Source organism: Lolium rigidum, chromosome 3, assembly GCF_022539505.1.
Source record: "Lolium rigidum isolate FL_2022 chromosome 3, APGP_CSIRO_Lrig_0.1, whole genome shotgun sequence".
Classification (NCBI taxonomy): Eukaryota; Viridiplantae; Streptophyta; class Magnoliopsida; order Poales; family Poaceae; genus Lolium; species Lolium rigidum.
The window spans coordinates 339,122,904-339,134,124 of record NC_061510.1 but is presented as its reverse complement, the minus strand read 5'-3'; the positions used below and the strand labels follow the sequence as shown (position 1 = coordinate 339,134,124).

The 11,221-nt window shown below is 44.2% G+C and overlaps 1 protein-coding gene across 1 annotated transcript; it reads left to right on the top strand.

The window, feature by feature from the left end:
* Nucleotides 1-2,772: 2,772 nt before the first annotated feature.
* Nucleotides 2,773-10,435, top strand: LOC124703933 (ribonuclease TUDOR 1-like). Its single transcript, XM_047236168.1, has 17 exons — nt 2,773-2,907; nt 4,519-4,683; nt 5,089-5,163; nt 5,291-5,404; nt 5,484-5,588; nt 5,709-5,915; nt 5,998-6,216; nt 6,306-6,413; nt 6,552-6,722; nt 6,802-7,002; nt 7,079-7,441; nt 7,528-7,758; nt 7,831-8,016; nt 8,080-8,157; nt 8,252-8,446; nt 8,956-9,333; nt 9,962-10,435. Exons 2-17 carry the CDS (start codon nt 4,534-4,536, stop codon nt 10,148-10,150), a joined length of 2,970 nt encoding a protein of 989 aa, XP_047092124.1. The 5' UTR covers nt 2,773-2,907; nt 4,519-4,533; the 3' UTR covers nt 10,151-10,435.
* Nucleotides 10,436-11,221: the final 786 nt, after the last annotated feature.

The window sequence follows — 11,221 nt, the reverse complement described above, 5'->3', positions numbered from 1 at the left end:
GAAGAAGGAGAAGGAAGCACTAGAGAGGAAGAAGAAGGAGGAGGAAGACAAGAAGATGGCGGAGAGTGCCCGTATGCAAAAACAGTATGAGGAATACATATTGTTCCACAAGAGGAGGAATGCCAAGGCTGAAGGCCGAACGGGACCGCGAGGCACGGATAAAATTCCCGAGGAGCCGCCAACTTGAGCAAATTGCGAGGGAGAGGGCCAATAGGATGCACCTAGAGGAGGTGGCTAGGGAGGCTGAACGCATCAAGGAGGAGAGAGCTCAAGCGGAAGTCTGCAAAGACGGAGGAGCGCCACCACTTCTTCGATTCGGTCGTTCGGTTGGCTCGTGACTTAAGGGAGAAGGAAGAATTGGTGAAGAAGCTAAGAAGAAGAAGGCAAGGGGGAGGAGCCTTTGCGACGCGGTGATGTCCCTTTGGCTATGTTCTTGTTGTCGAACCTTTATGTTGTCCGAACCTTGATCTTCTCGAACCTTCGTGTCGTTGAACCTTATTGTAATTGAAACCTTGATGTCGTCGAACCTTATTTGTCATTTGAACCATTATGCTGTGTCAATGTGTGGTACATATTCAGTGCAATGTTCTTGTTGTCAAAACTGTTGGAATATGGTAGGTTTTTTCATGGTTTTAACACAAGTCAATGTGTGGCGCCCTTCCCACTGGCGCCACAAATGCTTGTGTGGCGCCCGTGGCATCGGCGCCACACGTGCCAACTTATATGAACTACTGGGTCGAAAACATCCGGGGCCCCGGACGATAAGTCCTTAGCCGTTTTGGCGACCCTCTTTGTGTGGCGCCCTTCTCCCCTGGCGCCACATGTGCTTGTGTGGCGCCCGTGGCGTCGGCGTCACACATGCCAACTTATATGAGCTATTGGATCCAAAACATGCGTAAGACAAATCGTACGGGACTTAGCCGTTTTGGCGACCCTCTTTGTGTGGCGCCGTGGCATCGGCGCCACACATGCTTCTGTGGCGCCCGTGCCACGGCGCCACACAAAGAGGGTCGCCAAAGCGGCTAAGTCCCGACGATTTGTCTTACGGTATGTTTTGTGCAATTAGACATGCATCCGTGGCGCCGATGCCACGGGCGCCACACTCGTGCAATGTGGCGCCAGTGGGAAGGGCGCCACTCATTGACATGTGTTAAAACCATGGAAAATCCTACCATATTCCAACAAAACTGCCATCATGTCAAAAGCTATATCATACACACATCATATCAACAGCCATTTGGTACACACATCATCGACATAACATCATCATACCTAACATCGTAGCACATAGTTTCATACAATTTAAGATAGAATTCAAACAACACGAAGCAACGAAGATAGAGTTGACAACACTCGACGTTCTAACTATCGGTGTCGGAGCCGGATTCGCCGGTGTGGGGGTAGTGCACACGGCGGGCGGTGTCGTCGAACACCTTGACGATCATCTCGCCGTCCCCCTCGTACGGAAGGTGAGCCGGCGGCCCGGGCTCGAGGTGGAGGTCACGGCGAACTTGTCCCACCCCGTGTGCGGAGTACATCTTGCCCTCGCCCGTCGAACAGGACCTCCACGGGCCGGCGGCGATGTTGCAGCTAGCCTCCCGTAGCCGCAAGTGCGCCGGCTCGACGCCGTCGACGAACTCGGCGAACTTGTCCGGTAGCCGCTTGATGCCGAGTGGGTCGTCGTCGATGCGGAGGAGGAACTCGAAGCAGCGTTCGTCATGCGAAGACGAGGAGGATGCAGGTGACGGTGATCGTGGGGCCCTTGCCGCTCCACCGCGGCGGCCCCTTCCCCGGCCGGGGCGCCCGGGACCGCGGCGGCCGCCCCTTCCCCGTCCACCGGCACCGGCCATCCTACATGTTTACATTTTTGAACCATATTACGATCCATTCAACTAACAAATATGAGTAACTCCATCACAAATACTAGGCATACATGTGGGTTCATACACATACATACACATACATACATAGAGTTCATACACATACATGTGAAATTTCATATGTAGATTTCTACACATCTATGGTTCAAACACATGCATACATGAGGCTACCATCTCCAACACAAACAATACAATATAGAGTGCACAAAAGAAAGAAAACATGTCTAGTGTTCATGTCCAAATCTAGCCCGATCTATGAAATTAGTGGATGGATGGAGAAGATTTGAAGGAGATTACCTTGACAAATGGATGGGGAACGATCTCCACGGACAGATCTGACGCCCAAACTTAAGTCAATGTGTGGCGCCCTTCCCAGGGGCGCCACACTTTCAAAGTGTGGCGCCGGCCGGAGCGGCGCCACTCGTGCTGCCACGTCGGATCGGGGTCACCGGCCTCGGCGTCGACGGGCCACGTAGGATGAGTGTGTGGCGCCGGCGCCGGGGCGCCACATGGGCATGTGTGGCGCGCCGGAGAGGGCGCCACACAAAAGGGTTAGATTGGTGAAATAGTTTCGCCGGAGGGTTAGTCTGTGCTTTTCTTCCACTTTTGGGTTATTTTTGTGTAAATCGCCCACAGAGCCACATCCGGCAGCTGCCATCGTAACAGAAAAGAACTCCAGATAGCAGCCGAGCACGCACGTATCCTCGTCATTCTTTTTCCCTTTGCCACGTCACGAAATCTCTTTCCAGGGTACACGTCCCTAACTGCATAACGGCCCGCACGTTTGCAGTCCAGCCCACAAGTTTGCAGTCCGCAGCCCAAAAAGAAGCTTCCCACCCAAAAGGCGTTAATAAAAAGGGAAGCTCCATCTACGTTTTATACTGCGTAGAAGCTCCCACTCCTGCAGTTTTTTTTCCTAACTCGAGATCGGGATCAGAGATCATCCTCCTCCTCGGATCAGGAGGCGGAGGCCAAACCCCACGGTGATCCCTCCCGCGGATCGGGAGGCGGAAGCCGCAACGCCAAGGTGAGAATCGCTGCCGCCATCCTTCCATCTACCATGTTACCGTCTCTCCTCCTCGCCGTGATTGGCTCCTCGAATTGATGAATCTGTATAAGTTGATGGACGGTGAATTGCTTGTTCTTGTCTGTCCTGATGCGTTCTAGTTTCCGTTTCTAATCTTGTCCTATTGCGAGAAGGTGCCAATTGTCTTCGAAGCTTTGGAGGTGTAATCTGCTCTGCTCTGTTCTGTTGTTTGATTTTGATTGCAGTCTTTTTTCCGCCCGTTTTGCATCGGATTTTGTATATCCATATGCGGTACATGTTGAGATTGGTTCAACCGGAGTGTTTCTTTCTGATTCGTTTCTTTGTTGACCGATTTTGTATATCTTCGGTCTATCGATAGTTATACTGTACCGCTCCGATTACGTTCGATCCGTTTGAAAGTAATATCGATTTATTTTTTCGGGCATTAACGTAGATCTACTGTTTTTTACATGCAAATAATTAATGCCAATACTACAAAGATGGTAATACGGGACAGTAGGATATCGGCAGTAAGAATCTGATTTGTACTCACTCCGTTCCCTAATAATTGACTCTGATTTAGTACACGGCTGTACTGAATCAGAGTTAATTAATACGAAACAGTGGAGTAGAAACCTGAAGTGGTCAGCAGGTAGGCAGTACATCGTGTCAGATTCTTATCCTACGTAGGAAATTGTATAGTATGAGGATGTTCCTGTAAAAGGAAACTTGGAAAAATTGCACCAGGAAGATTTCGCCTACCATGAAATCCTGCAAGAGTCCCACCAATCACTGTCGTCACTCATAGTCCACCTTCGTGCCATGTCTCAGAGCAGATGGAGGCAGAGCAATGCATGCTAAACATGCAACTCTAAGTCTAATTACTCACAAAAAAATACCCAACCGTATATGTAAAAGATGGAACACTATTAAATGTGTTCTGTAGGAACCGATATCTATCAAGCCAAACCAATTTTTGCGAGACAAACACAAAATTTACAGTCGTGCTGCAGCAGAATCCCAGACCTCCAGTTACGTTACCCTGACAGAGTCCACAACCAAAGATCCATCAAGTCGCAGATCTGGAGGCTTGGGATTTCGCAGCGGTTGTCTCGCAGTGTTGATGGCGCTCTGAGCCATGGCAAAAAGGTGGCTAGGTTTAGTCGAACCCAGAACGGTTGGACTCTTGCAGCCCTTATCTTTCTGGTGCACTGTCTCCTTTTACAGGAACATGTTTGTTTTTAGAAACAGCTATGGAGGTAAGGGTCTGGTTGATGTCAATTCACTTTCTTACATATATTCGTGGTGTTACTTCTGATATTCCTTCTGCTGTCTCTTGCTGTTTGTGTAGGATTGATATTGAGTATCTGTATCATAATAGGACTGTTGTAGGATTGGATTTGTGAGAATTATCGGCATTGTGATGATTAATTATCTTTAATTAATTCAACATATGATCTTTTTTTCCATCATTCTAGTCACCTACACCCTGTGAAATCCAAATGCAAAGAAAATTATAAATTGTGCATCTATTAAAATAAGAATTGTGGAAGAGGACTCAACTAAATTTGGCTAAACAGCTAATGGAATTGCATTTCCTTTTAAATGCAGTATATAGCTGCTATCATGGCATCAAACACAGGAGCTTCAGGATGGCTAAGGGGTAAGGTGAAGGCCGTGACTTCTGGGGACTGTCTTCTCATCATGGGGAGCACAAAGGCAGAGATCCCGCCAGAGAAGTCCATCACTCTGTCGTATCTTATGGCCCCAAGGCTGGTAAGGTTCCTTTTTGTGTGTGAATGAAGGCTGCTAAAATTCAATCTGCACTTTTTGTCGACATTGGTTTGGCATTTTAACTTATTGCTTGTCTTCATTGTGCAATCAATTTAGGAAACTCATTGTTTAGTCTATAACCTTGTGCCTGTTTCTTCCCTTTTTTACTGTAGTGAAATAGGTTTCCGTGTTATGCTTGGTAGCCAATGGAAGCTCATATTTTAACTGGAATTTCTTCTCATTATTGTGTTATTATTCTTACTGTTATAGCGTTTTTCTCATATAGTTTAACATTTATGGATGCAGTTAAATAAAGTTGTTGATATTTGTTGCACAACACTTACATTTTTTTTAGTGTTTTCTCCCTTTGTGCTTGCCTATTGATTCTGAAAGTTCATGTTGCTCTAGGCTCGTCGTAATGGAGTGGATGAACCATTTGCTTGGGAAAGCAGAGAGTTTCTGAGGAAACACTGCATAGGAAAGGTACACCATGTGAAAATGAAATCCTCTTTTTTCTATTCAAGAATCTCCTAGTCATATAGTATATTCAGTGTATTCACATGAGACCTTCTCTTTTCTATTGAAAATTAAAAACTAAAACATATTGCAGGAGGTCACATTTAGAGTGGATTACACAGCTCCCAACATTGGACGAGAATTCGGCACTGTTTACCTCGGTGACAAGAATGTTGCCTACTTGGTAGTTGCTGCAGGATGGGCAAGGGTGATGATCATTTAATTTTTCTTCAATTGTTTAGTTGTGCTAAATGTTTCGGTAGTTTAAATCTTATTTGCTTGTTCAGGTAAAGGAGCAAGGCCCGAAGGGGGGTGAACAAAGCCCATCGCTTGCTGAGCTGCAAAGGTTGGAGGACCTTGCTAAGGAACAGGGTTTAGGGCGTTGGAGCAAGGTCGGTTTTCTTGGGGGTTCCTCCTGTCCTGCAGCCATCATTTTTTGAATTCCATGGCTACAAATATTCAATTGAATGATGACTAGCTTTTGTATGCATTAATTCTCTGCCAACTTATAGGAACCTGGTGCTGCTGAAGAATCTATAAGAGATCTTCCACCATCAGCAATTGGTGAGTCGAGTGGTTTTGATGCGAAGGGTTTTGTGGTTGAGAATAAAGGCAAGAGCTTGGAAGCAGTTGTCGAACAAGTTCGCGATGGCAGTACCGTTCGTGTTTACCTGCTCCCAAGTTTCCAATTTGTACAGATCTATGTTGCTGGAGTACAGGTGTGCCTATCATATATAGTTTTTATTTCCTTCCATACGTATTCACCTTTAGAAGGTAAACATTAGGAACTATGAAACGTAGGCTCCATCCATGGGGAGACGCCCACCGAATCCAGCTGTTGTTGCGGAAGCAGATGGCACTGCCGAAGACACTGCAAATGGTGAAGATTCTGTGGAAGCTCCTGCACCACTGACAACAGCACAGAGGCTTGCTGCATCGGCAGTCTCTACTGAAATTCCACCAGATAGTTGGGGAAGACAGGCTAAACACTTCACAGAGACTCGAGTTTTGAACAGAGATGTAAGCCACCTTTTGTTTCAGTTTTTCCCATATTTGGAGTCAATGTTTACCATCTTTCATCATTTTTTGTTTGTATTTTTTTTTTGTAGGTGAGGATTGTGGTCGAGGGCACAGATACTTATAATAATATAATTGGTTCGGTGTATTACCCTGACGGTGATACCGCAAAGGACTTGTCCCTTGAGCTTGTCAAAAATGTATGACTAACTGTTTATCCATACTCATGTTGAGTTCACATTATTCATTCTAAGAAGCAAGCTTTGCTAAATTGTTTCTGTGAATTGTTGGACCTTTTCATATCGAAACTGTTTTGTAACCTCCCCTTCCCATTACAGGGACTTGCGAAATATGTTGAGTGGAGTGCGAACATGCTAGACATTGAAGTCAAAATAAAGCTGAAGAATGCCGAACTTCAGGCAAAAGATGAAAAGCTTAGAATGTGGAATGCATTTAAGCCACCAGTGACAGACTCGAAGCCTATCCATGACCAGAAATTCACTGGAAAAGTGGGTTTGCACCTTCTCAGTGTTTTTATCATAATTCATGTGACTGTATCTAAATTGGTTCATGTTGATGTCTTCATAGGTGGTGGAAGTGGTGAGCGGTGATTGTATTATTGTTGCTGACGATGCTGCTCCACTTGGCAGTCCTTTAGCAGAACGGCGGGTTAATCTGTCTAGTATTAGAGCTCCTAAGCTAGGCAATCCTCGCAGAGAGGACTATCAGCCTGTCAAATTTGCTCGTGAATCTAAGGAGTTTTTGCGCACACGGTTGATTGGCAAACAAGTATGTGTTGGGCTTGCCTTCTGACTGAAGTTACAATGGTAAAAAAGTTATTGATGTTTTTTTTCCAAAATTTCAGGTGAGTGTGGAAATGGAATATTCTAGAAGGATCAGCACCATGGATGGACAGAATGGTGTGCCCGCAACAAAGATGGCTGATACCAGAGTTTTGGATTATGGTTCGGTTTTTCAAGCTTCGCCATCACAGGCTGGCGGAGATGACACATCGTCTATTCCGAGCACAGGAAACCAGCCTAGAATTAATGTTGCTGAGCTTTTGCTCTCGCGGGGATTTGCTAATATATCGAAACACCGTGACTATGAGGAAAGATCACATTATTTTGATGTTCTATTAGCTGCTCACTCACGTGCTGAGAAAGGGAAGAAAGGACTCCATTCTGAGAAGATTCCTCCTGCGATGCATATAACTGATTTAACGATGGTTTGAAACTTTTGCTTGCACCATTAGTTATCTTTGACATTTGCTCCACACATTTATTAGCTTATAATCGATGAATATCGCCTCAGGTAAATGCTAAGAAGGCCAAAGACTTCCTTCCCTTCCTACAGCGGAGTAGGAGGCACACAGCCATTGTTGAATATGTTTTCAGTGGCCATCGTTTCAAACTTACAATTCCAAAGGAGACTTGCAGCATCGCCTTTTCATTGTCCGGTGTTAGATGCCCTGGTAAAGATGAGCCCTACTCGAGTGAAGCTATTGCTTTGATGAGGAGGATGATTCTACAGCGTGATGTTGAGGTATGAACTTAGGTACCTCTCTAGTTTGTCCATATCTCCATCTTCCATTTCTAATAGCAAATCAATTTGCAGATTGAGGTGGAAGCAGTTGATAGAACTGGAACATTTATAGGGTCCTTGTGGGAGTCCAAGACCAACATGTCTTCTGTTCTTTTGGAGGCTGGCTTGGCCAAGCTTAGTTCATTTGCGTTGGATAGGATTCCAGATGCTCATGTTCTCACAAGAGCGGAAAAGTCTGCAAAGCAGCAGAAACTGAAGGTAACTCTTTTTTCATCTTTGAGTACCTGATTAGTTTTTTGTTACTGACACCTCTTTATCAAGATATGGGAGAACTACGTTGAGGGTGAAGTAGTTTCAAATGGAGCAGCCTCTGCATCCAAACAAAAAGAAATTCTTAAGGTTTGTTGATGAGAAAATATTGGAATATAGTACATATTTGTCGTTGCTAACAATAGTGCTGACATGGCTACATGGCTATAATACCTTACTCCAGGTTGTTGCTACTGAGGTTCTTGGTGGTGGAAAGTTCTATGCCCAGGCAGTTGGTGACCAGAGAGTATCTTCCATTCAACAACAGCTTGCATCGTTGAAACTTAAAGATGCACCAGTCATTGGTGCTTTTAATCCTGTGAAGGGAGAGATAGTCCTTGCTCAGTTTAGCCTTGACAACTCCTGGAATAGAGCCATGGTATGGATACAGTTAATTTACTCATGTTGAAACTAACCAAATATTCTTCAAGGTCATAGATTGCACTAAGCTCAAATGCTCATTATCTTATTGTTTCTTGCAACTTCATTGAAAGTTTGTTTGTTGTGCCCTTAGTTTAAGATATCTACCGAGTCAAACTGTGTTCTTAATTACTTCCAACTTTACAATTGGTTATACATTTCAGACAGTGGCTCAGGCCTATACCTGTCATTAGCCATTTAACTTGATGTCCATTTAATAAATATCAGTGTCTACATGAGCCAGTGGACCTTGAGAATTGGCGTGCCCGTTTCATTAATTTCAATTAATTATTTTCCTAAAATAAAACTATTGTTTTTCATGTTGAAGAATTACTATTCTCCTGCTAAAATTACCACGTTATAAAATACTCCTTGTTGAAGTTCTGATGGCTACTTAGTTTAAGGTTTTTCACAGATAATGAAATGACCATTATACTAATTGAAGCATTTCCGTTATATCTCCTGCAGATTGTTAATGGACCTCGAGGAGCTGTAGAGTCTGTAGATGACAAGTTTGAAGTATTCTACATTGATTTTGGTAACCAGGAAGTGGTTACTTACAGTCGCATACGGCCTGCAGACCCATCAATATCCTCCTCTCCTGCTCTTGCTCAGCTGTGCAGTCTTGCCTTCATAAAAGTACCTGGTCTGGAAGATGATTGTGGTCAGGAAGCAGCCGAGTATCTTAGTGAACGCCTTCTCAGCAGTTCAAAACAGTACCAGGCAATGATTGAAGAGCGTGACACTTCTGGTGGAAAATCAAGGGGACAGGGCACTGGAACTATTCTCATTGTGACTCTTGTTGATCCTGAGACAGAATCCAGCATAAATGCTGCTATGCTTGAGGTTTGTGCTACTGACTGTTATGCATTATGAATTGCTCATGAGCTTATGTTTAGTGTCTAGGGAGTTTCTGCGAAGTCAGTCTGCTTTGATCTTTCCACAAGGATCTTTCTTTATGAAAATAGTTTTACATGATATGAAAATAGGTTGTAGAATATCACTCAAGCAGTTTGAGTAGGTTTATAACAATAATTTATAACAATAACTCAAGAGTGGCTCACTTTTCTTTTGCGACTAGTGTTGACCTTGAAAACTGAAAAGGATACAAGAGTAAGGCAATGTATTTGTCCTTGTCTGTGCTGTTTTTTGTTTGCAAATGTTACTTCGGAAATGCTTTACATTTTATTTGTTATCCACTAGTTCTTTAAGCTTGAAAAAACTCCATGTTTTGTGGAGTAGATGGCCGCTGTGTCTTAGAAAATCAATGGCACCGTAATATATATATATATGAATCCAAACTCTAAAATCATTGCATTTAATTTTATTAAAAAGTGGAAGCACTGGTATCAGTTACAGCTTACTCTAGTTTATATGACATGTTAATTATATTTCAATGATATTCGACATATATAACTTCTGAAAATTCATCTTATGTATTTTCATTCGTAACATGCTCATTCTGGATGTGCAGGAAGGGCTTGCTCGGCTTGAAAGAAGCAAGAGATGGGACACCATGGAGAGGAAGACAGCCCTCAAGAACCTGGAAGAGTTCCAGGAGAAAGCAAAGAAGCAAAGGGTGGGGCTGTGGATCTATGGAGATGTCGATTCCGACGAGGATGAGCAAGCTCCAGTAGGAAGGAAACCTGTAGCGCGTCGGTAGATGAGAGAAGGCGGCTGCTGAAGATAGTGGCGTGGTCAGGGTTTAGCTTTGAAGTTTTGGACGCCAAGCGGAACTCAGACAGAGAGCTTATATGGAAATTAGGGAGAGGAATTATTTATGCAGTTAGAACAGAACTATACATTGTTTTTCCCCAAGCTTAATAAGGTTGCGTCCTCTTGGACTGCATTTCTTTGTAGACAGAACATATAAAATTGAGAATTGCAGCCAATGGTAATTCAGGATTTGAATTATATACCAACAAAGTAACTTGTACGTTCTGCTGTCCTCGTTGCTGTTGATCTGACGATCTTTTTTCATTATGCATTCTGCTCTGAAAGATGTTCCCCTCTTTGTTGCGAGACAGCGGAATCTGATTAGTCATGTATTCTTGAAAAGAGCACCATTTTGAAGTTGGGGAGGAAAGGTTATATTCCTTCTTCACGAGAAGAGCTATCCATACTGGAACTAAGAGAGGCGGTCTCTGCATTTTGGATTCTTCCCTTGAAGAATCAAATAGGGGTTGTCTACCTAGTGGCAATAAGGTGGGAACCCAACGTCTTGGTCATACCTCACACATTTTGAACATAGAGTTAAGACTTTGATTAATTAGCATTCTGAACTTCCAGCGAAGAGGCTTGTATCATGGGTGGTCATTGTTTGTGGTGAATTACCTCTCGCCAAAGGAAAGACTAGATTCGGTGACAATCTCAGACCAGTTGGTTCGTCCGATGATGGTGCTCATGCGTCGTTATCCCCTTAAGGTCATCGTGTTTGAAGTTTGCGGTGGCCAGAGCGACAGGTGGAGGGAATTGTGGATGCAAATGTGTCGGCTATAGATCCAATGACCCCACAAATTGTGTGATAACGATGACAGTGGCGAGCAGAGCCAAGTCATGTCACCGTTTGTACATCACGATTTTGGGTTACTGTGAAATGGTTTAATTGGAGTCCTGTGCCTCTTGGCGGTATGCAACATTCTCCCGTGAAGCTCATCGCGGCGGATTGTTTGGCATGGGGGATCGATTAGGTTCTGGCTCGGTTGTGACGAGGGAGCCGATGGTCGTGTTTGAT

Coding starts and splice junctions, on each gene's coding strand:
- LOC124703933 (XM_047236168.1), top strand. CDS start 4,534: ATGGCATCAAACACAGGAGCTTCAGGATGGCTAAGGGGTAAGGTGAAG. Junction 7,442..7,527: donor ATATAACTGATTTAACGATG/GTTTGAAACTTT, acceptor ATATCGCCTCAG/GTAAATGCTAAGAAGGCCAA. Junction 8,158..8,251: donor AACAAAAAGAAATTCTTAAG/GTTTGTTGATGA, acceptor ACCTTACTCCAG/GTTGTTGCTACTGAGGTTCT.